Source organism: Salvelinus alpinus, chromosome 31, assembly GCF_045679555.1.
Source record: "Salvelinus alpinus chromosome 31, SLU_Salpinus.1, whole genome shotgun sequence".
NCBI classification, from domain to species: domain Eukaryota; kingdom Metazoa; phylum Chordata; class Actinopteri; order Salmoniformes; family Salmonidae; genus Salvelinus; species Salvelinus alpinus.
In genome coordinates, this window is record NC_092116.1 from 13,678,109 (window position 1) to 13,705,259 (window position 27,151).

The 27,151-nt window shown below is 41.6% G+C and overlaps 1 protein-coding gene and 1 long non-coding RNA gene across 2 annotated transcripts in view; one reads left to right on the forward strand and one right to left on the reverse strand.

Annotated features, from left to right (window-relative positions):
- LOC139561288 (phospholipid-transporting ATPase ABCA1-like) overlaps positions 1-14,255 on the forward strand; it is a 230,979-nt gene extending 216,724 nt beyond the window's left edge. Inside the window, exons 49-50 of the mRNA XM_071378277.1 lie at positions 7,120-7,363; positions 13,008-14,255. Of these exons, the coding sequence (XP_071234378.1) occupies positions 7,120-7,363; positions 13,008-13,145 (382 nt within the window). The 3' untranslated portion in view covers positions 13,146-14,255. The remainder of the gene's footprint in view (positions 1-7,119; positions 7,364-13,007) is intronic.
- A 10,365-nt stretch (positions 14,256-24,620) lies between these two features.
- On the reverse strand, positions 24,621-25,548 carry LOC139561713 (uncharacterized). The gene is made up of 2 exons (XR_011672201.1): positions 25,233-25,548; positions 24,621-24,858 (listed from the first exon to the last, which is right to left on the reverse strand). It is a non-coding gene; the product is annotated as an uncharacterized lncRNA (long non-coding RNA).
- Positions 25,549-27,151: the final 1,603 nt, after the last annotated feature.

Genomic DNA, 27,151 nt, shown 5'->3' on the forward strand with positions numbered 1-27,151 from the left:
CACCATCTAGCAGTCGGACGAATCTATATGTGCGCTCTAGGCAACTTCGCGCAGCTACTATCTACTATGCCAATACCAGAATGGGTACACTCACTATATAAAGCAACATTGTTTGTGAGAAAACCATGAATTGAGTTGAAAATGTATAGAAACCCATTGAACTTTTTTTTCTGATTCAAGTGCATGGGAATTTAACCGCAAAATGTATTTTAATGTGCATTATGTCATCACGCACAGCCTTTTTTCTGCAACAAGTCAATTTGATGGAAACACATCTCTCGTGGAAAAATGCACATGTTTGAAAGAATGCCAAGAGTTTGCAAAGCTGTCATCAAGGTAAAGGGTGGCTACTTTGAAGAATCTCAAATATAAAACATATTTTGAGTTGTTTAACACTTTTTGTCGGTTACTAAATGATTCCATATGTGTTATTTCATAGTTTTGATGTCTTCACTATTATTCTACAAATAAAGAAAAACCCTTGAATGAGTAGCTGTGTCCACACATTTGATTGGTACTGTAGGAACAAGTGGTCAATCTGGGATTGGGCAAACAATTGATGAGGGAAGATAACAATTTACATTGTGGTCGAGATTATTTTCTATTCAAATCAAAATCAAATCAAATTGTATTTCTCACATGCTTGGTAAACAACAGGTGTAGACTCACAGTGAAATGCTTACTTACAGGGGCCCTTCCCATCAATGTAGAGAGAAAGAAAATAGAGAGATAATAGAAGAGCGACAGCAGAAGTAGTAAATCCACAACGAGTAATGATCACTTATATTATTGTGAGACGACCGAAGGGTAGAAATTGGAAAATGAATAATACATACCGCCACTCTCCTGTTGGAGTGTAGCGGAGAAAATAGAGCACAGAGAGAAAACAGAAAGAGAGCGAAAATGAGAGAGCGAGAGCTCATTGATCAGCCTCTTCTTTCTGCTGCTGGGGAGCGCCGTTTGATTACACATGTACGGCTGACACCTCTTCTAGCGACGCCCCCGAGCATTATTGGATAAAAAAAATATGTTTTCTTCGCTGAGCTCAGCACCTCTGAAAGCTCAGCTGCGCCTCGCCACTGAGCGCCAGCCGATTTCCTGTCTGGCTCGATCCCATCGCTAAATGGAAGGGGCGTTTGTCTCAGACCCATGATGATTGGATGATGAATCAGACTGGATAAGAGCTAAGTCTCAAAAAGGGTGGGATTTCAGACGACTTCTACTCAGACTGGCTTCTCTGTTGACTTCGCTCTTTGTTCATTCAAACTTTGTACTGAAGGCCTATTTCAAAATGCTACGAGAAGAAGTCCACAGGACTGTGTGATCACAGAATTGGACAGATAAGTCATGGATGGTAAAGAATAGTTGATCTTCTCTCTCATTTGTGATTTCCTATATTAATGTTGATGTTCCATTCTAGCAATCAGAGGAATGAAGAATATGCGTTTTAATCTAGGTTTTCAAATAAAGTATTCAATCAGCACAGAGACATGGCTTGTTATTAGGTGTAATGATGTATTCCCATCGAAAAGCTCTGGGAGTTGACTGTCATTTTGATTATGTACTGCTAGGCTCTGTTCCTATTGCCATGCAGACGAGCGTACAATTTAGAATGAAGAAATGTATTTGGATTCTACGTTGTATGCTAGTATGGACATTGAAACGAAGCCTTAGTACAGCTGAGGCCTACACACCACGTCTCTAATGACTTTTAAGAGGTTGCTGCCTCTCTTTGCATGTAACACTTAACAGCCACCATTGGACATTTTCCACGACTAAATATAACATTAGGGGATTCATTAAGCAGAAAACAATGGTAATAAGAATACTAACAACAAAATAACACTAGTCTCACTAGACTTAGCATAAAATCCATGGAATGTTAATTAAAAGCTGGTAGCCCATTCCAGCTTTGAGGGATCATTTAATGTCAAAGTTAGAATCATATTTTGGTGGTTTTTATTTGATGTGCCGGTGTATTGATTGGGATTTATTTGAATTATTAATGTCAGCATACACAGTGTAACTTAATAGATAGCGAATGAACGCACACCGCTTTATAGAAATAGATTCGACGAGTGAATCTCATCATATGCTGATGTGCCTTAAGTAATTCATTGAGGTCTTTGGAACGATGCTTTTGTTTGCACATTCTTAAGAGACCTGGAAATAATTTGATAAGTCAGACTTATCTGATTTTGGATTCACAATAACAATATCATTACTATACTCCTATAGTATGGCCTCATTGCCATACTCCTACCTAATTCTTTTGAGGCAATCAGTTTTTCTGAATTTCTTTTCTGAATATATAAATAAATAATGGGATTGAGACATTGTAATTTGCAGAGGTATACAGTGCCTTCGGAAAGTATTCAGACAACTTGACTTTTTCCACATTTTATTACGTTTCAGCCTTATTCTAAAATTGATAAAATTTAATTTTTTCCTCGTCAATCTACACACATTTTTGCTAATTTATTAAATTTTTTAACTAAAATATAACATTTACATAAGTATTCAGACCCTTTACTCAGTACTTTGTTGAAGCACCTTTGGCAGCTATTACAGCATCGAGTCTTCTTGGGTATGATGCTACAAGCTTGGCACACCTATATTTGGGGAATCTCTCTCATACTTCTCTGCAGATCCTCTCAAGCTCTGTCAGGTTGAGATGATCGATTGGGTTCAAGTCCGGACTCTGGCTGGGCCACTCAAGGACATTCAGAGACTTGTTCTGAAGCCACTCCTGCGTTGTCTTGGCTGTGTGCTTAGTGTCGTTGTCCTGTTGGAAGATGAACCTTCGCCCCAGTCTGAGGTCCTGAGCACTCTGGAGCTGGTTTTCATCAAGGATCTCTGTACTTTGCTCCGTTCATCTTTCCCTCGATCCTGACTAGCCTTCCAGTCCCTGCCGCTGAAAAACATCCCCACTTCATGATGCTGCCACCACTATGCCAGGTTTCCTCCAGACGTGACGCTTGGCATTCAAGTAATCTTGGTTTCATCAGACCAGAGAATCTTGTTGCTAATGGTCTGAGAGTCTTTAGGTGCCTTTTGGCAAACTGCAATTGGGCTGTCATGTGCCTTTTACTGAGGAGTGACTTCTATCTGGCCACTCTACCATAAAGACCTGATTGGTGGAGTGCTGCAGAGATGGTTGTCCTTCTGGAATGTTCTCCCATCTCTACAGAGGTAATCTAGAGCCCACAGAGGGACCATCGTATTCTTGGTCATCGCCCTTTACCAAGGCCCTTCTCCCCCGATTGCTCAGTTTGGCTGGGTGGCCAGCTCTAGGAAGATTCTTGTGGTTCCAAACTTCTTTCATTTAAGAATGATGGAGGCCACTGTGTTCTTGGGGACCTTCAATGCTGCAGAAATGTTTTGGTACTCTTTCCCAGATCTGTGCCTTGACACAATCGGAGCTCTATGCACAATTCCTTCGACCTCATGGCTTGGTTTTTGCTCTGACAAAAACTGACAGGTGTGTGCTTTTCCAAATCATGTCCAATTAATTGAATTTACAACAGGTGGATTCCAATCAAGTTGTAGAAACATCTCAAGGACGATCAATGGAAACAGGATGCACCTGAGCTCATTTTCAAGTCTCATAGAAAATAAAAATACTAATTTGAAGAATTTCTGTTTTTTATTTTTTATAGATTTGTCAAAATTGTAAATAAAACTGTTTTCGCTTTGTCTTTATGGGGCATTGTGTGTAGATTGCTGATATTTAAAAAAATATTTAATCCATTTTAGAATAAGGCTGTAACGTAACAAAATGTGGAAAATGTCCATGGGTCTGAATACTTTCCGAAGGCACTGTACATACACTAAGAGAGATTTTGAGGCATTCTGAAAACATACTGCATGTCCTTAGATTAGGATTGGCTTTAAGATGGCCTAAACGTATCAAGACATGCACGTATCAAGACATTTTAAGTCTGAATAATAGAAAATAAAACTACACACCCGAAACTTGTCATAGTGGGTGTGTTCCACATAGATTGTACGATCGTTATATAATGTTTTTTTTACCTTTATTTAACTAGGCAAGTCAGTTAAGAACACATTCTTATTTACAATGTTGACAAACCCGGACGACGCTGGACCAATTGTGCGCAGCCCTATGGGACTCCCAATCACGGCCGGATGTGATACAGCCTTGAATCGAACCAGGGACTGACGCCTCTTGAGATGCAGATGCAGTGCCTTAGACCGCTGCGCCACTCGGGAGATGTGGTTGCTGAGACATTAAACACTTAAACAGTCCAGATAATAAACACTATGCTTGAGTCCCAAATGGCGGCCGATTCACCATAGGGTGCCATTTGGGACACAGCCTACATTAAACAACCCCAGGTATTTTAAAGATCTGATCATCTGTGCAGACCTGTGTTGAAACTGTGTGTCTGGAATGCAGCCAACGTGTCACACTGTGATCCACTGCTTACATATACAGTAGGTACACCCAAAGCACCATGGGTAATTCTACATGCCAACTCATGGATTTGTCCAAACTCAGGATGTAGCGTCAGCACCTAGCATTAGCACCTTCTGAAGCAGAGCTAACAGCGGTGGGAGGGGGAAGAGAGGGATGGGAGAAAAGCAGTAGGAAGAGTGAACATTCCTTCAGGCCACGGAAAAAAACTCACGAGTTTCTCGGGTGTGCGGAGTTGGCCGACTCCCGGTGTTCATGACGCACCTGTTCCTCGACACGCTGCACCGGATGCACAGGGAGCTTTCAACGAGCCGGGGAAATGAAGATCAATTATGCCTCCCCCCTCCCGCGCTCCCCATCTCCTACGTTCCATCCCTCTATCCGTCCTTCTCCTCCTCTTTCATCACATGATGTTAGCGCAAGGGTACCACCAAATTCAGCACAGTGAGGAAATAGAAGCATATTATTTAAGTGCTGCTGTTAAATTCAGGAGTGTGCACTTTAGCTTGGGTGGTGCATAGACATAAGGCAAGGTGAATATGGAATCAAGGGAATTCGCTGGAGCATACAAAATTGTTCCAAAAGGGCATTTTATGGTGTGTAATTTACCAAACTGCACTAACCTTGGATAACCTCACTTTTTTGTGTGTGTGCGTACTTGTGTGTCAACGGCCAAGTAGAGGTTTCTTATATTTGTCCTGTTTCACACATGTACAAGTGTGTAACCTGTACAAGTGTGTGGTGTGAAATGGAAATATGTTTTTTGCATATCCCACCCTTGGAAAGTGGGGTCACGGCCAGAGATCAGCCATTATTGACGGCAACCCTGGAGCAAATAGGGTTAAGTACCTTGCTCAAGGGCTGACCGACAGATTTCACCTAGTCGGCTTGGGAATTCAAACTAGCAACCTTTCAGCAGCCAACGCTCTAACCACTAGGCTACCTGCCGCGCACATTAGGCAAGGTGAATATCGAATCAGGTGATGTGCTGGAGCATATAAATTGTTCCAAAAAGGCACTAACCTTGGATAACCTCAAGTTTTTGTGTGTGTTTTTGTTGGTTTTGTGTGTGCATGTACAGTGGGGAGAACAAGTATTTGATACACTGACGATTTTGCAGGTTTTCCTACTTACAAAGCATGTAGAGGTCTGTAATTTTTATCATAGGTACACTTCAACTGTGAGAGACGGAATCTAAAACAAAAATCCAGAAAATCACATTGTATGATTAAGTAATTCATTTGCATTTTATTGCATGACATAAGTATTTGATACATCAGAAAAGCAGAACTTAATATTTGGTACAGAGATCATACGTTTCCTGTAGTTCTTGACCAGGTTTGCACACACTGCAGCAGGGATTTTGGCCTACTCCTCCATACAGACCTTCTCCAGATCCTTCGGGTTTCGGGGCTAGTCGCTGGGCAAAACGGACTTTCAACTCCCTCCAAAGATTTTCTATTAGGTTCAGGTCTGGAGACTGGCTAGGCCACTCCAGGACCTTGAGTTGCTTCTTACGGAGCCACTCCTTAGTTACCCTGGCTGTGTGTTTTGGGTCGTTGTCATGCTGGAAGACCCAGCCACGACCCATCTTCAATGCTCTTACTGAGGGAAGGAGGTTGTTGGCCAAGATCTCGCGATACATGGCCCCATCCATCCTCCCCTCAATATGGTGCAGTCGTCCTGTCCCCTTTGCAGAAAAGCATCCCCAAAGAATGATGTTTCCACCTCCATGCTTCACGGTTGGGATGGTGTTCTTGGGGTTGTACTCATCCTTCTTCTTCCTCCAAACACGGCGAGTGGAGTTTAGACCAAAAAGCTCTATTTTTGTCTCATCAGACCACATGACCTTCTCCCATTCCTCCTCTGGATCATCCAGATGGTCATTGGCAAACTTCAGACGGGCCTGGACATGCGCTGGCTTGAGCAGGGGGACCTTGCGTGCGCTGCAGGATTTTAATCCATGACGGCGTAGTGTGTTACTAATGGTTTTCTTTGAGACTGTGGTCCCAGCTCTCTTCAGGTCATTGACCAGGTCCTGCCGTGTAGTTCTGGGCTGATCCCTCACCTTCCTCATGATCATTGATGCCCCACGAGGTGAGATCTTGCATGGAGCCCCAGACCGAGGGTGATTGACCGTCATCTTGAACTTCTTCCATTTTCTAATAATTGCGCCAACAGTTGTTGCCTTCTCACCAAGCTGCTTGCCTATTGTCCTGTAGCCCATCCCAGCCTTGTGCAGGTCTACAATTTTAGCCCTGATGTCCTTACACAGCTCTCTGGTCTTGGCCATTGTGGAGAGGTTGGAGTCTGTTTGATTGAGTGTGTGGACAGGTGTCTTTTATACAGGTAACGATTTCAAACAGGTGCAGTTAATACAGGTAATGAGTGGAGAACAGGAGGGCTTCTTAAAGAAAAACTAACAGGTCTGTGAGAGACGGAATTCTTACTGGTTGGTAGGTGATCAAATACTTATGTCATGCAATAAAATGCAAATTAATTACTTAAAAATCATACAATGTGATTTTCTGGATTTTTGTTTTAGATTCCGTCTCTCACAGTTGAAGTGTACCTATATCAAATACTTGTTCTCCCCACTGTATGTGTGTGCCTTTTTGTCAGTCCATATGCTTTAATTGATGTGTAGTGTATGTGTTTATCCATGTGTCTGGTTTTTCTAGGTTCGGGGACGGCTACACTGTGATCGTGAGGGTGGGCGGCTCACCCCCCGCTCTGGGCCCCGTGGAGGAGTTTGTCCACGAGACCTTCCCCGGTAGCGTACTGAAGGAGAAGCACCACAACACGCTGCAGTACCAGGTCCCCCACAGCGAGGGCGCTCTGGCCAGCATCTTCAGCCATTTCACCACTCATCAGCAGAGGCTGGGTGTGGAGGACTACTCTGTCTCCCAGACCACTCTGGATCAGGTAACCAGATTAAACCCTTTATTCAATTGCTGTTCTGGTTGAGGACCATAGAGATTTAATAGTATTTCTATGGTATTTTACTGTATTCTGTTGTGGGGGGACACAGGCTTTTGTTCCATCCCTGTACTAACAAGCCTAATTCAAAAAATCAAGGTATTTTTTTGTGTATGGCGGTATGGGCGACTCTGATCCTGGAGGGCAGGAGTGTGTGCAGGTTTCTTTTCTTGGCAGGTGTGTTAAGGCTGGAGTAAACATCTGCAGACACTGTGGCCCTCCAGGAGTGAGATGCCCATCCCTTTTAGGCATACATTATCTAAAGAACACATTTCCTTTAAGACTTGTACACTGAATGCTATTAGACTTGATGTCGAATGTCGACTGCCTCACCCCACGTTTCTGATGTGATGTGTGAAGCTTGAGATCTGTTGCAATCAAGCCTCAGTGAGAAAGTGCCTGGTCTTCAAAGCACAGCAGTGAAGGAGTAAGGCTTGACTAGAGCACCTTCAGAGGGACAAAGGTCACCTGTCCACTCATCCTTGGGGAGGAAAGGAGTGGAAAGAAGGACTGTCCAGATAAAAACAAGCCTCAGGGTGAGAGCCTCTCAAAAGCAGCTGCCAAGAGAGGAATGCTGGAATCTTTCAGGAAGGAAGGGAGGAGGGATAAAAAGAAAGAGTGAAAGAAAGAGTAGGTGAAAGAAAGAAAGTGAGTGAGTGAGTGAGTGAGTGAGTGAGTGAGTGAGTGAAAGAGTGAGTGAGTGAGTGAAAGAGTGAGTGAGTGAAAGAACGAGAGTGAGTGAAAGAAAGAGAGTGAGTGAAAGAAAGAGTGAAAGAGTGAAAGAAAGAGTGAGTGAAAGAAGGAAAGTGAGTGAAAGAAAGAAAGAGTAAGTGAAAGAAAGCCTGTGTGAAAGAGTGAGTGAAAGAAAGAAAGAGTGACTGAAAGAAAAAGAGTGGGAGAAAGAAAGAGCGAGTGAAAGAAAAAGAGTGAGTGAAAGAAAGTGAGTGAGTGAAAGAAAGTGAGTGAGTGAAAGAAAGTGAGTGAGTGAAAGAAAGAGAGTGAGTGAGAGAAAGAGAGTGAGTGAGAGAAAGAAAGAGTGAGTGAGTGGGTGAAAGAAAGAGTGAGTGGGTGAAAGAAAGAGTGAGTGAGTGAAAGAGTGAGTGGGTGAGTGAAAGAGAGTGAGTGAGTGAAAGAAAGAGAGAGTGAGTGAAAGAGTGAAGAGTGAAAGAGTGAGTGTGTGAAAGAAAGAGTGAGTGAAAGAGAGTGAGTGAAAGAAAGAGTGAGTGAAAGAAGGAAAGTGAGTGAAAGAAAGAAAGAGTAAGTGAAAGAAAGCCTGTGTGAAAGAGTGAGTGAAAGAAAGAAAGAGTGAGTGAAAGAAAAAGAGTGAGTGAGAGAAAGAAAGAGTGAGTGAAAGAAAAAGAGTGAGTGAAAGAAAGTGAGTGAGTGAAAGAATGAAAGAGTGAGTGAAAGAAAGAGAGTGAGTGAGAGAAAGAGTGAGTGGGTGAAAGAAAGAGTGAGTGAGTGAAAGAGTGAGTGGGTGAGTGAAAGAGAGTGAGTGAGTGAAAGAAAGACAGAGTGAGTGAAAGAGTGAAGAGTGAAAGAAAGAGTGTGTGAGAGAAAGAAAGAAAGAGTGAAAGAGTGAGTGAGTGAAAGAGTGAGTGAGTGAAAGAAAGAGTGAGTGAAAGACAGAGAGTGAGTGAAAGACAGAGTGAGTGAAAGACAGAGAGTGAGTGAAAGAAAGAGTGAGTGAAAAGAGTGAGTGAAAGTGTGAAAGAAAGAGTGAGTGAGTGAAAGAGTGAGTGAAAGAAAGAGTGAGTGAAAAGAGTAAGTGAAAGTGTGAAAGAAAGAGTGAGCGAGTGAGTGAAAGAGTGAGTGTGTGAAAGAAAGAGTGTGTGAAAGAAAGAGTGAGTGAAAGAAAGAGAGTGAGTGAGTGAAAGAAAGAGAGTGAGTGAAAGAGTGAAAGAAAGAGTGAGTGAAAGAAGGAAAGTGAGTGAAAGAAAGAGTAAGTGAAAGAAAGCCTGTGTGAAAGAGTGAGTGAAAGAAAAAGAGTGAGTGAAAGAAAAAGAGTGAGTGAAAGAAAAAGAGTGAGTGAAAGAAAGAAAGAGTGAGAGAAAGAAAGAAAGAGTGAGTGAAAGAAAGTGAGTGAGTGAAAGAAAGTGAGTGAGTGAAAGAATGAAAGAGTGAGTGAAAGAAAGAGAGTGAGTGAAAGAAAGAGTGAAAGAGTGAAAGAACGTGAGTGAAAGAAAGAGTGAGTGAGTGAAAGAGTATGTGAAAGAAAGAGTAAGTGAAAGAAAGCCTGTGTGAAAGAGTGAGTGAAAGAAAGAGTGAGTGAAAGAAAGAGTGAGTGAAAGAGTGAGTGAAAAGAGTGAGGGAAAGAGTGAGGGAAAGAAAGAATGAGTGAGAGAAAGAGTGAGAGAGAGAACGAGTGAGTGAGTGAGAGAAAGAGTGAGTGAGTGAGAGAAAGAGAGAGTGAGTCAAAGAAAAATAGTGAGTGAAAGAAAGATTGTGAGAAATAAATAAAGAGTGAGAAAGAAAGTGAGAGAAAGAAAGAGTGAGTGAAAGAAAACAATAGAAAGAGAGGGAAAGAACAAACAATGCAGCCATTCTGTAATAGACCATACTGTATTTACCAGATCACAGAGAGTAAATAAATCACATGCTGGCTATAAGGTCACTGCACTAAAACACAAAGGGGATAAAAACCAACACCTATGGGGGACTGAGACCAGACAGTCACCTTTCAGCTGGTGATTTATTGATGACAGTCCTGACCTATTGTACTGTAAGACCTGGCTCGCACTACAATTAATATTGATCCGGCCCCAGGGCTGAGGCGTTAATGCCTATATTGAAAGACATTGGCCGTGTCCGAAATCTGTCTTACCGACTACTTAATAAAACAACATACTGTGTACTAATCATACTATATACTATTTAGATCGTACTGTTGTGTAGTAAGCAACAAATATAAAGAAACTAGGCTCACCCATACTGAGAATGTGTCATCTAATATGCAATGGTGTTGTTTCCCAACATTTATCCATTTTGGTACAGCCCGTCCCCTTATCTGATTATCAGCTGATTATCAAGTATGTATCAGCTGATTATCAAGTAAGTAGCCGGAATGAGTCATAGGAGCAGGAGCCTAGCTCCTTACGAAGCAAGTACGGGTATCCAGATACGGCATTGTCCAAAAGCCACTGAACTTATGAAGTACATGATTCACTGTACCGCTAGACTGTACTTTGTTGTGAATATTGTTCTCTCAAACTGAGTTTTTCACAAATTGAAAACACAATATTTAACTTGAGCACGAGGGTGCTATTTCTCAACTGTATGTGTTAGACATTATCTTCACCTTCATGGGAAAAAAAGGGTTACCTTTTGCCTGATAATGAGGACGAGCACTGATGCAGTGATAACATTACCATCTTCTATGTTCCCGGATTGACACCTAAAATGAAGTGGCACGTCGTCCATTTTTAACGTGCCTTACATCCCTGGAAAAAATGTGATTTTCCACCACAGAGAGCATTTCAAAGACAACGGAACAAGCTAGCACATAGCTGGGCATGGACTGGGACGGCCTGTATTTAAAAAGTTCACTGAGGCGTGCGTGTGCCGCGCAGGGACTCCACCTCCAGAGCGGCAAAGGTTAATTGAGCGCCTCTGCATCCTTCTCATCCTCGCCACGCGTCGGCAGCCATGTAATAAACACCCAAATGCCCCCTCGCCATAATTAATGCCCACACCCATCTTTTATGAACAAAATGTCAGTCACGACCAATGGAGCATGTGGTCTAAGTTATAATAAACGAATGGTTAGAAGATGAGAGGTGATTAGAGAAACATGTTTGTAGCGAGTACAGTGGGGAAAGAGATGTGTTATTACTGTGTGTGCCGTATGAAATGCTAGTATTTGAAAATGACACATGCACAGTTCCACAAATCTAAAGTCTTTGAGCAGATGCAGGATATTAAATATCTTCACCGTATGATTGAACTATGCAGGATATGTATGCTCTCATGTGGGTTGTTGGTGACAACATTTTGACCACTTACGTAGGTCTACATCAGGTCTGTCATACGGAGCGCTCTATTGGTTAGAATGCGTTCATAAACGCAACATTGTTTCCAGCCTTGACAAATATACAGTAGACAACTTCAGAAGTGTAGCGGTATGTGGTCTGGATATTGTATTGTCTGTCAAACTCTGAAATTGAAGGTCAAAAGCATCAATGTTTTAAGCCTCTTCGCATACTGTATCCAACCAATGGCATCTGGGGTCAAGGGTGAAATAATCCTCCTGATAGGCGGAGTTGAAGAAGGCATTGTTGTTTTTCAACTTCCTCATTTTCTCCCTGACAAGATGTCACAACCGTCAAGTTATTGAATGGAAACTGAAAAGAAAAAAAAAAAATTGTCAGACATTTTTTGTAAGGAAGCCTTTTGCTAAACTTGAAACTTGTCAGTTTCAAAAGCCCAAAGAGCCGAGCACTTACAGTTCTTAACTGCGCAAGTCCTCCCCAATTTAACAGAACGTTTCTTGAAACAGGATCTAACACTCAAGGTCCTCCTCCATCAAAGGTATCACATACTTACCGTCCCGTCTGACTTTTCTCTGGAGTCTCGACCCAAGACTTTCTAGTTCCAATGAAGATGGCCGACATTATCTGACACTAGAACGGATCGGGGAAATCGGTGGAACCCTCCCCTTCCTTTTCAAATGAAACATGCCAGCCTGATAACAGCCAGTTATATCACAACTATTGCGTTGTACTAGGCTTTCACTTTGACACTGAAGCTAGAAGAGTGAATTTGATTCCACCAGGGATTCAGAAGATGCCTGTGGAGGAGAGGAGGAGGAAGAGCTGAGGAGGGGTAGTGGGTGGTGGGAGTTTTTTTGTTTGAATCATTTTGTCTTTGCTGCCGACAGGAAATAGAAGAGCACTTGTTCTATGCCCAGAAGGGGACCGTATACATATTGTGTGGCATTATTTTATTGGCTGTAACTGTTGAGGAAGATATACTTCATAGGTAGTGCCTAATGGACTTGGCGTAGATAAAAAAAAAAAAAAATCTATCACTTCCCCTGTAAACGGTTGTTTCACTGCAGAAACAGTTTAAGTGGCTCAGATAGCATGGTATAATAGTAGTCCGGTTGATCCGTTGTTATACAATCTGGCCATTCCACATTTCCTCTTATAGTACATGTAGTCACGTCGTATCTTAATGTATATATGGTGGCCTTAACAGGCTTTTTTTGTTTTACGTCGTGTCCTTCTTTTTTAATACTTTACCTGATGAAGACAAGCTTTTACTGTTGTTTCCCCATAAAGCAGACCAAGGTTGACGTCTGACTCCTTTTCACCGTGAATAAAGAAATTGTTGGGGGAGGTAATAATTAGCAGGATGCATTCTGTATGTTTCACAGTGAAGTGTAAGATATTTAAGGATACTTCATAGAAACGTCGTTAGAAGGAGCAGATCGAATATGCTGATTGACTTTCGGTTTAAATGTTGAAATACTTCTGAAAACAAAACAATCTTTAAACAAATTTGAAGCCCATTCATATGAACAGATGTGTGTGTTTTACATGCAAGGACGTTCTATCTACAGCTACTCTTACCACCATGTCTTCATCCTCAGGTCTTTGTCAACTTTGCGAGGTACCAACAGGAGGACAATCAGGCCCTGCAAGCTTATGACAACAAAGTGGACGTGTCCGACGAAATGCCAATGGAAACTCGGATCTCAACCGACTCAACTGTACCAGAGAGCGTCTGAGTCACTTCAGATTCCATCACTAAATCACAACCACTGTTTATCTCAGGTCTAAGCTTGTAGATAGCTTTTGTATGTTTTACTTGTGCCATCTGCCATAATGACATTTTGCTATGTTATTATTCAAATGTTAAACGTGAACACAACACATATAATGGAATTCAACACCTAGCAGAGCGAAATAAAAATGTGATTGGGCTACCTGCATCAGAGGAGTGTGAGGTCATCAATGTTTAGATTAGTTACTGTTATTTTCGGGAATTGCTTGATTATGAAAAACAGAAACACAGATTTTTGTCAGACCCTGTCCTGTTTGCCAAATGATATGGCTAGGAAACACCTCTTCCTCAAAGGTCAACACATTGATTCTATTATGTTGCCCCTCGACATTCTCTTACGATTGTTGTACTGCTGATAAAACAGTGAATGCTTCCCAAATGGTACCCTATTCCTTTTACAGTGCACTACGTTGGACCCGATCCCTATGGATCTTCCAGGAGCAGATATTTACATGTTATCCTCTCCTTCATTCCAAAATTAGAATGGCGGGCCTGCTTTGTAAAATATGCTTTGTGTGCAATACGGAGTCGAGAGCCTTCCAGTGTGTATTTGCAGGATAAATTTAGCCTACCCTCTAACCCAAGAACTTTGTGAAGAAGAAGTATTTGTTTCCATTTTTGTTTATTTTCGACTACCCAGGTAGATATGCGTATAATATAACTGTATTTGGAGAAAATGCGGGTAGTTTTTAACAATGGTGAAACCACCAAACACTTTTTTGACAATACACACATAGACACGCATATATTACAGCTATATTGAGAGTGTGAGTAGACCTTTTTTAACAATGATGAAACCACACCAAGCACTTCGTCAATTTGCCTACATTACCTTGCAAGTGGAATTAGCACTTTCTAATGCAAATAGCTTCTCTGTATGTTTCAAATAAACTAGGGTTTACTTTGAGAGCCCAATGTAATTTGTATGCCGTTCAATGTCTCCTGTATTACTATCTGGTTCATTGCAAAGAATAAGGAATCCCATTTGTACTGAATATTGCTTTATTCCAGGACAGATGATTAAACATTTGCACAAATTGGCAAGCAACTAGAAGTTGAATTTGTAGATCCACAGCTTTATTTCCTCCGGGATTCATTGGGCCTTGTTTGGAAGTCACTTTTAGCCACTTGAGAGATATGTGGCAGCCACTTTTGACTCTGCTGCTTGAATAAGTGCACCATTATTTTATTCTTTGTTTAAAACTAAATTTTTAATCTATCTTTGTTGTGTAACTCACAAGTGCAGCATTTCAGCTTTGACATAGAACTCTGCAAATGGTTTGATGGTGAGTTACTTGTTTATAGCCAAGTGGACAGTAGTTTACCATAATAAACTAATATCTTCCCCCTGCTAACCTTCTTCTTTTTTTTTTTTTTTTCAAACACCAAGTTCCCTCAAAATACTTTTTATTCAATTTTATTAACAGCATTTAGATGTGTCAAAAGAGCATCAAAACACTACATTTTTCTTTCTCAATGTGCACGTAAACTATGAAAACCATGAATAAACAATGTCCATTTTGACAGTTATGAGAAATCAGCACTCTTCTCCCCTGAAACACTGCCAGTCCTGGCCATCCTACCCATAGGCCTTTGCTCTCTTTGCTACAAGCCCCATGAATCCTCCAGATGCACAGCACCTCTTACCTCCACTTCAAAAAGACCTCTCCTCCACTACATATGCATTTCTGGTTCATTTTTTCACCCACTACCTATCTTTATCAATGTAGTCTCACTCAGTGTTCATGTGTTGCCCATCAACTCATGATTCCCTGCTACCTGTCTTTGCCTTTTTGCACAGCCTGGACTCGGGTCGACATAACATAGTAAAAGTAAATCTGGAACACTCCAATTAGTGTGATATGTATTAATTAGTAAAAGTAAATCCGAACACTCCAATTAGTATGATAGTGTGATATGTATTAATTTGTGGATGTCCATTATCCATTTCGTATGATACGTTATGAGTTACAATTCATACAATGTTACAAATATGCAAATGTATAATGTTAGGAATTTCAATGGCTAACGTTAGCTAGGTGGCTAACTTTAGCTAGGTTAGGGGTTTAAGGTTCGGGGAAGGGTTAGCTAACATGCTAAGTGGTTACAAAGTAGCTACATTTCTAAAGTTGTCCGTAATGAGATTCGAACACGCAAACTTTGACTTTCACATTATACGCCCGACCAACCACCCTACTTTAGATTTTGCCTTAAGTAACCTTTTGTCTAATGTAACCATTCCAAACGTAACATATCATATCATTTGAGCGTTGCGGATTTACGTTTACTATGTTACGTCTAGTCTATGAAACCAGGCTGGTTTGCATGGTCTCCCTGGTTTTGTCTGTCGCCCTTTGACCTTTAGTACTGGGGCTCAGATAAGGAAGTGGATGACTGCAGTCCTCCAGAAGCTTCTACCGTAGTTCACCTGCAGGAGGTATCTGCCATGCCATCTCCTAGCCCACAACATCTGGGTAGATACTAATGCAGAAAAGACTGCACCTAGGAAGGAAGAAGCACATGCTCGGTAGTATCAGGGTGTACGTTGTCAGTAGATAAAGTCTGTGGAGGTTTGCTTATTAAATGCCAAATCTGTGACAGTTACAGCTGGTTTTGATCATTTAAATGAATGATACATACCTATAGGTTCTTGAAGAATAACACTCATAAATATCTCACAAGTTTAGTTCAACTGTCTAATCCCATCAAAACCCACATGGGTGGTTTAATCCATTGTTTGCATGCTACATTTTGTGCAATTCACTTACCTGGAACAGTGTGTCATGATCGATAAACTAAGCCAAGCACCAATCTGAATTAAATAACGGTCAGGTACATATTCAGAGTCGTCATTAATATAAAGAGGACATTTGTCCTCACAATGTAATTGAGAATGTAATGTTAGCTGTGTACCATGTGTGAAATGTGGTGTTTACAAACTACTGCATGCAATCATGTTTTCAGAATATAATACTACATAGGATTGAAGTCGGAAGTTTACATACACCTTAGCCAAATATATTTAATCCTAGTAAAAATTCCCTTAAGTCAGTTTGGATCACCACTTTATTTTAAGAATGTGAAATGTCAGAGTAATTTTGGTTGGGTTAATTTTGGCCCATTTCTCCTGACAGAGCTGGTGTAATTGAGTCAGGTTTGTAGGACTCCTTGCTCGCACACTTTTTCAGTTCTGCCCACAAATTTTCAATAGGATTGAGGTCAGGGCTTTGTGATGGCCACTCCAATACCTTGACTTTGTTGTCCTAAAGCCATTTTGCCACAACTTTGGAAGTATGCTTGGGGTCATTGTCCATTTGGAAGACCCATTTGCGACCAAGCTTTAACTTCCTGACTTGAGATGTTGCTTCAATATATCCACAGCATTTTCCTGCCTCATGCCATCTATTTTGTGAAGTGCACCAGTCCCTCCTGCAGCAAAGCACCCCCACAACATGATGCTGCCACCCCTGTGCTTCACGGTTGGGATGGTGTTCTTCAACTCGCAAGCCTCCCCCTTTTTCCTCTAAACATAACGATGGCCATTATGGCCAAACAGTTACATTTTTGTTTCATCAGACCAGAGGACATTTCTCCAAAAAGTACAATATTTGTCCCCATGTGCAGTTGCAAACCGTAGTCTGGCTTTTTTATGGCGGTTTTGGAGCAGTGGTTTCTTCCTTGCTGAGCGGCCTTTCAGGTTATGTCGATATAGGACTCGTTTTTACTGTGAATATAGATACTTTTGTACCTGTTTCCGCCAGCAACTTCACAAGGTCCTTTGCTGTTGTTCTGGGATTGATTTGCACTTTTCGCACCAAAGTACATTCATCTCTAGGAGACAGAACGCATCCCCTTCCTGAGCGGTATGACGGCTGCGTGGTCCCATGGTGTTTATACTTGCGTACTATTGTTTGTACAGATGAACGTGGTACCTTCAAATGTTTGGAAATTGCTCCCAAGGATGAACCATATTTCTGGAGGTCTAAAAAAAAATTCTGAAGTCTTGGCTGATTTGTTTTGATTTTCCCATTATGTCAGGCAAAGAGGCACTGAGTGTGAAGTTAGGCCTTGAAATACATCCACAGGTACACCTCCAATTGACTCAAATGATGGCTTTAGAAGCTTCTGATAGGCTAATTGACATGACATCATTTTCTGGATTTCTCCAAGCTGTTAACTGACTTGCCTAGCAAAATAAAATGAACAAAAAAATTCACTTCAATAATCCAACAAACAATATGCCGTTTAAAATTAAAATATTTTTCACTGACAAATGTTGTCTGCCTTTGTTGTGTTTGCCGACCTTCGCTCGTTCTGTGCTCATTAGAACGGTGTGCCTTTGGCAACCTGCCTGGGAGCAAAACTTCTGAAGTGCGTGGGAACCTTACACTCCAGTTTTAAGTACAGTATAATATTTTCTCTCTTAAGCCTGCTCCTCCTTTTTTCTTGATTAATAGTTCGGATGTTGTTGCAGCTGAGGGTATAGCTCAGTTCTGAGGAGATGGTCAAACACGTGCAGAGTAATAGAAATGTCGAGTTTGTTAGTTAGCCAACAATATATCTCCACACTCTTACATTACATCTTTTACACACTCTGAGGCCCCGTATACACACAAGTTGTACAACATATTTGGCAGAACAGTTGTGATACAACTGTTTTTCACCACAAAAATAATTACACAATGGTTGTGGAGACACCACACAACGGCTGCATAAAATATTATGTGCAGACAAACTCAGTTGTATCAAATATGTTATATCACAACCATTGTGTCAAATGCGTTTCACATCAGTTTTGCAACCTGAGTGTGCACAGGGCCTCAGCACAACATCTGCGACTCATTCCTAAGGCTTTATCCCATCAAGGTAAAATAGATGTCTTTACAGTTCCTGTATTCGTCCACATATTCTGATTTGTTCCCTGGCTGGAGCACTGTCATTTCTTCATCTTTGACACCTTGCACATACCACATTCACTGTGAATGAGAAATTGTATGTATCTTAGCCATGTGGTTTATGACCCCTAGGAAGCTAATGCTGAGCTCCAGCAGTGAGCTCGGATGTTCTTTCCTCTCTTAAATCTGCTTAGACGTGAGCCCATCTTAATCATAACCCCCTGGTGTCTCTGTCACAGTGGAGAGATGGAGAACGATATACCTATGATGACAAGGTAAAGCTGTTTTTGGGGGGGGGACTGTTCCAAGTTCTGCCGAATCCCTTTCAGGCTTTAATGAAAAACTTGCGGCCCTGTTTAAGTCGGGTGGGGAAACAGCCAACTGTGACCTGATAAAGGCTTCAACTCGCCAAGCAGGCGTGTTTTCCGAGTTCATGTAGAATCTCCAGCAGGGAGGACATTTTTCAGCGTCGCGCAGCAGTTTCTGGCGTGCTCGTGGCCTTGCCTGCTACCGAAGTAACCACGCTGCTTTGCTGAAGGATGTCTGTGTCCTCTACGGGTCCACGTTCATGGTGTGACGTGGCCGTGCACTGAGTATGTACATTTTAATCCTTTTGCACGCTTTGTCACCTTAGCAGTCACTCTCCGATATTCATTACTTCACCTCTCCTTTGCACTTTCCCAACTCATATAAAAGATAATTGTATTTTCTGAACATTTCAGAAATGATTATCATAACTTTAATGAGAAAGGTGAAGAGGGAATTATTTGAATATTGATAGAAAGGGAATGTATGTCTGACAGAGGATAGGCTTACTTATACCTACTTTATCTTGTATGACTATCTGCAATGTATATTTACACTTAATTGTTGATTTCCTAGGCTTTTCTTTTAATTAGTTTTGTCTTTAATGATCCCGTGTTCAATTAAACATGAATTATCTGAGTGCTTGTCTGTCTCATAAGACTCTCACTCAGGAGTAGGAGGTTGTTTGTCTGATTGGTCAAAAATGCTTTTCAAGGTCATAACTTCATTATTCACACAACTTCACAGAAGATCTCAGCGAATAAGAGAATGTATTAGTGTCTAAGTGGCTTTTTTATTACAAATATGAGCAAAAAATATATATTATACAGCCACTGCTATTTCAATTATTTATGGAATTGTTTTTATTACTGTCCTCCAATTTTCACTTCTTGCTGAGGTTACACTATAGAGAAAAAGTATATGCTAAAGGGGCAATTAAATTAAGTGTTGAGGGTATTCAATTCAGGTTCAATGCGTACAATAATACTTTGCTTCATGTATCTTTTTTCATCAAAGATGCAATTTACCAAAAAGCAAACCAGAGACAGAATCACCTGTTAATTATTGTAATCTGTAAGAAAAATACACAAAACCAATCAAATAAACATATCCATTTACATTCTAATGGAGACATAATGACACTTCTTTAAAGTAAATGTGACTCGTTCCTACCAATTACTTGTATTTTCCAGACAATATTTTCAATTACTTCTCATTTTCCTTCTCAGTGGTGTGCATGATCCCCAATATTTAATATTAATTCAAATATTTTTCTGATGAGAACCGACACCCAACAAGAGAGACACAGATGAGATGCTATTGCAGATGATTAGATAGTTAATTTATTCATACTTTTGAAGCTAGTCACTTAATTAGCTTGAGGCTCATTTGAAGTGTGAAAGGTACGGATCTGGGACATGATGATATCCAACATGTATTTCCTGTGAATTTATTTGTATGGAAATTACATCTTGCAGTTCAAAGTTTAAACTATGTGCAAAACAATCTATAAACTCACCTAAAAATACAGTCAGATTCTACGATAGAGGAGTTTTAGTACCGTGTGAGATCTGAAAGGAATAACGGGGATGGAGACAGCCACAGTTGGGTTACTATTTATAACATACAGCATTTCTTTCTGTAGATCTATCTTGAATCATCTTATATCTCCCCAAGAATCTCTTATTTTATACATTCCGTTTGTCTCATTTCTGTCGTTTCACCCATTAAAGTGATCCTTGAAGTCTCAACAGCGCTTGTGACCTTGTATGTAATTTTGTCTAAAAAGCTACGTCTCTCGAAAGAGCACCAACATATCTCGCTGACAATAGAAGCGAAATAACGAGCGGTTGACGCCGACGCCGCTCCCCACTTCAAAACCGACAACATCTAATGGGGAATGTGGAGTAAAAGAGGAGCGCGGAGTTTGCCAACAAGGTTGATGGGGGATGGGGGGGGGGGGGTGATAGGGAGAAACGGGAGGGGAAAGAGAAATTGAAGGAGAGTTCAAGGCTCTCTCTTGTCTGACTGTCTCTTTTCTCCCGCCTCCCGGCGCTTTCCAATCTGTTTGGTGGCCAGGTGTGCCACTCCTCTCTCGGTATTGATTTGACACCATGAAGGGTCTCGCCAAACCTGTCAGAGGGCGCATGCCAACACGGCAGATGAGAAAGCCGCTGAGTCTGTTGGGGCTTTGCCTTGCCTTCGGGCACGTCACCTCCTCGGCCCGGCGGAGGCAACGCCACAGAGACAACCCTCTCATGATTCACTTTGACGGGGCTGCATTGTTCCGGCAATAGGGCCCGGGCTTGTTTCCCATAGCAGATGTTAGAAACTGCACCCATTGGCACTTGTTGTGGTAACGCTAGCTGAGGAGGAGAAAGAGGCTACGCTGCTGGCTGCTGTTGAAAAACAAAGGCGTTCGCCTCTGGTATATTCACATGGAGGGTTGCACAATGAGTGGTTGACATAATACCCAAGCCAGGTCGTGAAGCCCCTGTAGAAGGCACAACCCTATGGGGGGGGGGGTTCTTTAATTTAACTGTTATACACTTTGTTGTCCCCCCCCCCCCGAGCCAGAATATAAAGGATGGAAAGGGACCTATTAATGCACCTCACACATCAGCCTGGGTTGGCATACTGATCTGCAAAGCTTGATGATTCACCCGTGCTTCCTTTTTGGTTGAGTGATTTGGGACCCGTACATGAAGGACTACTGTGCTCTCCCTTTGGTCCTTGGGCTTCTCGTGAAGAGCTCATGATGAGGCCGGTTGCTAAGCCCCAGGAGCAATGAGCTCCATAAAATTCTCCACATGTATATTTTTCTTCCTCTAATCAAATGAGGTTTGGCCTTCCTCTCTGCAGAACACAAAGCAGGCACTCTTTAAGCCCGATTTGAGTCCTTCCCGACTATCTGCGAGTGGAGTTGAGGAAAGCACCAGTATCAGCACACTCGCAGATAAGTGCAGTCGGCAAAAAAACGCAGGAAATGCATGTTTACCAGCAATATTCACTACATCAGGGAAAAAACACAAGGGAACAAATGGCTGACCTTCAGGCTTGTACTTCTGCTACTGTAGAGTATAGTAATTATATTTAGCATCAGACCGAAATAGCATCAACCTCAAGCTACAATGATGAAGACAATAGCGACAGAACAACAGTTGTTCCTAGACTAGTTCAGTGTTCCAAGACAGACATAATATTATTGAACATTATTTATATTGCTCAAGAAAAGTAACTGAGTCCTTTGTCCTATGCAGAGCTCATTAAAGCAGGAATCCGCAGCTTGTGGGTGACCCTATGTGTAGTGTTTTCACTTTGAACGAAAACAAGGGAATTGAGCCCTGAGCCGCCTTGGGCTGGCCTTCTGGGCTAGGTGTATCTTTGCACTAATCCCACCTACTTGAATGACCCTGCTGCCCCAGAGCTGGAGAGGAGGTGAAAGTCACTTGCAACCTTATGTTACAGCCACCAGAAACAAACAGAGAAGACGAAGCCAACAAGCACAATTCTCGGCTCTTGAATCAACTTGACCCAAAAAGAGAAAAAGAAGAGGGGAAAAGCCTGCTCATGAGAAATCCAGAAATCGGATAAACGTTTCAAATTAATATTGAAAGTTAGAAGAGTGAAACCGGAAATGGCCACCGTTCTCATGGACTAGTAACATTAGGTAAGTGTTGGTTTGCATATTTAGCCTGCTAACTACGTTAGCTGCTAACCTTAGTGTGTTCGCAAGACTACTGAACAATTAATCAAAATGGCCACCCGAACTATTTACATTGACATGCAGCAAGTAGTCCAAACAATTTGTTACTTCAATTGTACACGGTACAATGCAATGTCATATTCCCGTATACACCACACCGTATTCTGTATAAACAAAATCAAATCAACTTTGATTTTGATAACAAAATATGCGTAAATTAAAGTGAGAACGTATGAACTGTTTATGAATTCAACCATCAATCTTCTGTTGACAACAGCTAAATGGGGTGGTAAGACATTACCACCAAATAAAGTCAGTGTCACAACAGTCCTTTACATACATAGGATGTGGTGTTGTAACCAGTGTACAGTAACATTTGTCATTCTAATGTACCATCCTATGACTTGATGTCCCACAGTCCACCAATATATATAAAAATATATATATTGGTTTCTGCCAAACAAGTGACCAAAAAGGTGACTGTTCTGTCTGGCATTTAAATGTTGACAGCCAGTAGACAGCATGTTCATATTGGAGAAAGCGACACATTTAAGTAGCGCTGCATTTAAGTTGATTATGTTGTGAGATGGAAGTTAGTTTTGAGTAAACAAAATTATAGGATATAATTGTTGTCTTAAGGGGGAAGGTGTTACAGGCTTTGGTTTTTCCATTTATATTTTGAGGTTAGACATAAGCACATTAGCACGTGAAGCGCATCGATTGGTGTCACCTTGTTAGTCATTATATATTACACCTGTGCTGGTTTGTGACAAGGTAGGTGGGGTATACAGAAGATAGCCCTATTTGGTAAAAGACCAAGTCCATATTATGTCAAGAACAGCTCAAATAAGAAAAGAGAAACGACAGTCCATCATTACTTTAAGACATGAAGGTCAGTCAATACAGAAAAGTGCAGTCGCAAAAACCATCAAGCGCTATGATGAAACCGGCTCTCAAGAGGACCACCACAGGAATAGAAGAGTTACCTCTGCTGCAGAGGATAAGTTCATTAGAGTTACCAGCCTCAGAAATTGCAGCCCAAATAAATGCTTCACAGAGTTCAAGTAACAGACACATCTTAACATCAACTGTTCGGAGGAGACTGTGTGAATCAGGCCTTCATGTTCGAATCGCTGCAAAGAAACCTCTACCAAAGGACACCAATAATAAGAAGAGACTTGCTTGGGTCAAGAAACACGAGCAATGGACATTAGACATTTGACCGGAGACCAAATTGGAGATTTTTGGTTCCAACCGCAGTGTCTTTGTGAGGGTGAACGGATGATCTCTGCATGTGTGTTTCCCACCGTAAAGCATGGAGGAGGAGGTGTGATGGTGTGGGGGTGCTTTGCTGGTGACACTGTGATTTATTTTGAATTCAAGGCACACTTAACCAGCATGGCTACCACAGCATTCTGCAGTGATACGCCATCCCATCTGGTTTGGGCTTAGTGGGACTATAATTTGTTTTTCAACAGGACAATGACCCAACACATCTCCAGGCTGTGTAAGGGCTATTTGACCAAGAAGGAGAGTGATGGAGTGCTGCGTCAGATGACCTGGCCTCCACAATCACCCGACATTAACCAAATTGAGATGGTTTGGGATGAGTCAGACCGCAGACTGAAGGAAAAGCAGCCAGCAAGTGCTTAACATATGTGGGAACTCAGTCAAGACTGTTGGAAAAGCATTCCAGGTGAAGCTGGTTGAGAATGCGCAAAGAGTGGCTATATAAAGAATCTCAAATATATTTTGCTTTTTAACACTTTTTTGGTTACTACATGATTCCATATGTGTTATTTCACAGTTTTGATGTATTTCTACAATGTTGAAAATAGTAAAAATAAAGAAAAACCCTTCAATGAGTAGGTGTTCCTATACTGAACAAAAATATGAATGCAACATGCAACAATTTCAACAATTTTACTGAGTTACAGTTCCTATAATGAAATCAGTAATTTGAAATAAATTCATTAAACCCTAATCTATGGATTTCACATGACTGGGCAGGGGCACAGCCATGGGTGGGCATGGGAAGGCATACGCCCACCTACCCCTGGAGGCAGGCCCTGCCAATCAGAATCAGTTTTTCCCCACAAAAGGGCTTTATTACAGACAGAAATACTCCTCAGTTTCATCAGCTTGTTGGGTGGCTGGTCTCAGACGATCCCTCAGGTGAAGAAGCCAGGTGCGGAGGTCCTGGGCTGGCGTGGTTACACGTGGTCTGCAGTTGTGAGGCTGGTCTAAAATGACATTGGAGGTGGCTTATGGTAGAGAAATTAACATTCAAGTATCTGGCAACAGCTCTGGTGGACATTCGTGCAGTCGGCATGCCAATTGCACGTGTGACAAAACTGTACATTTTAGAGTGGCCTTTTATTGTCCGCAGAACAAGGTGCACCTGTGATAATCAGCTTTTTGATATGCCACACCTGTCACGTGGATGGATTATCTTGACAAAGAAGAAATGCTCACTAACACTAAACAAATTTGTGCAAAACATTTGAGAAACTTTTTGTGCGTATGGAACATTTTGGGGATATTTTATTTCTGCTCATGAAACATGGGACCAACACTTTACATGTTGCGTTTGTATTTTGTTCAGTATATTTTGGCCAATTACCAACAAAATAATTATTGAATCACAAAGCATAACAAAAAATGCATTCTCTCTTTCAGTGTTGGGGTTTTCACAACCACAACTTGTACAGCCTCAGGTTCCCTTGAAATCAGTGTCCACCAGTATCTCCCTGAGAAATACATGTTTGTGTGATGTTAATGTACTGAATTGCATAGCTAGATTACATTTATTGCGGTGGTCCTGGGCCGAAAATGCTGTCAACCACCTAGCTAGCTATCATTGTCATCTACGAATTAAGCAAACTATTTTATCGACAATCTGCATATCTAGTATTAGCTAGCTAGTTGAAATAAAGGCACTGGGCATTTTGTGGGATTTATGTAGTGTAGCTACATGATGCTATCCTTAGATTCCTTTGAGTACAATATCCTAGGAACGCGAAGCGTCTGAATACAGAAGATGTTAGCTAGCTAAGTAGCCATGTTCTCTAGCATTGAACACACTATTAGCAGCTAATGTAGCTATTAGGCTAAAAACACTTACCTAACGTTACCAGTCCATGAGAACCGCGTTCATTTCAGCTTCACTCTTCCACCTTCCAAAATGTATTCCGATATTTATCCGGTTTCTGGACTGATCATGAGCAGTCTTATTTGTTGCTTCTTTTTTTCTTTTGGAGATGAGTTGATTTAGATCCAAGAACAGAGAATGATGCTTCGTCTGCCCTGTTTGTTTCTGGTGGCTGTAACATAAGGTTGGAAGTGACTTTCACTTCCTTGCCAGCTCCAGGGCAGCAGGGTCATTCGAGTGGGCGGGATTAATGCAAAGACACACCTAGCCCAGAAGGCCAGCCCAAGGCAGCTCAGGGCTCAACTCCCTTGTTTTAGTTCAAAGTGAAAACATTACACAAGAAGTGGGGCGGCATAGGATCGCCCACGACCTGCGGATTTCTGCTTAAATTAAGTGAAAAGTAATATTTTTGTATTTTTGTTAGCTTGATTTTATAATTTCAATTCACTTATGTAAAAAAAAAAAATTCAAAGGCTTCCTCTGCAACAATGGCGCTCATTTCCATAAAGTTAATCTCCCCCTTGTTACGACCGTGTCATTTTTTATTTTGTGCTTTATTGTTTTGTATGAAACACTGTTCCAGATAAATTATCCTTTATCAGTGGCTACTCAGTGAGGGGAAAGTCATATTTTTTTATGTCGCTTTTTAAAATGCTAATGTGGCCTTTTGGCATTTAGCAGAACTCTGGAGGATACTTTGGAGGCTTGCAGACACGGCTGTCGTTAGCGCCGCTCGCACCTCTCGGCACGCCTCGTGGTCTTGGCAACCAAGAATCAAATTACAGTCCATGCAAATGGACCTCCTGGTGAGTGTGTCGGTCTCCCACAGTAACAGACCATTCTCTCTATATTTTTTTTCTCTCTCTCTCTCTAATAGCTTGTGGTGGAACTCTAACTGTGAAGTAGAGGAAACAAACCATATGCTATGAGACTAACAATATATATCTATCTATGAAATGAAAGGTATGTTCAGCCCTAGAAAAATAAAACATACAATTCAATCTACTTGGCAGACCTGGGTTCAAATAGTACTTTTATTTAAAATACTGTCAGTGTTCCATTGAGCCTGTCTGGAGTGCCAGAGGGGTGGTGTTTTGACTTTTGGGGCTATTTCATTGGTTCTATTGCGCCAGACAAGCTCAATCAAGTGGAGCTGAAGTATTGAAATAAACAAATACTATTTGAACCTCAGACTCATGTACTGTCCTTCTGTAGTACTCATTGGGACATTAGTTGTGAATCTGTATGTCTGTGCATATATATGTATTGGTGGATGGTGAATAGCTGCTGCAAAGTGAGGCTTGTGTGTGTATGCGCAAATTTGGTGTGTGTGTTTGTTGATGGGGTAAGCACTTCCGAGTGCCCCTGTGTGCCCACTGCCAATGGAAGGCCACTCAAATCGATTGGCAGGGCTTAAGGGCCTCAGGGAAAGGGCACATTTGGGCTCCCTCTCTGAGCTCCGCGAGCACACTGTGCTATGGTGCTGCCCCACTGTCGTTTGCTCTCTATACCCCTTCCAGCAGGCTCATCCAAGCACACCGTGATGCCAATACACCATGCCAAAGGGCAGCGAACGGATGAAGTGCATGGGGAGAGCAGCTCGTCTCTAAATAGAGGCAATTTTAATCCATGATCTATTTTGGTCACCAGAAAAAAGGCTTCACTTAGGTTCTTTGTGCATAGTGTCTCTGTTTGAATGGCTCATACATTGCAATTAGCATTTAGCCACCAATGCAAAACTATTAGAGGCTCTTGCAATTAACAAAAACAACGTGTGTTGGCATTTGTTAGAGTTGGATTCAAGACATATGTCTTTCTGACTAGCCTCAACTACTTTTCCTATCATCTGAAGCTGACTAGACCCCTTCACCCTCCGTCTTTTCGATCTAACA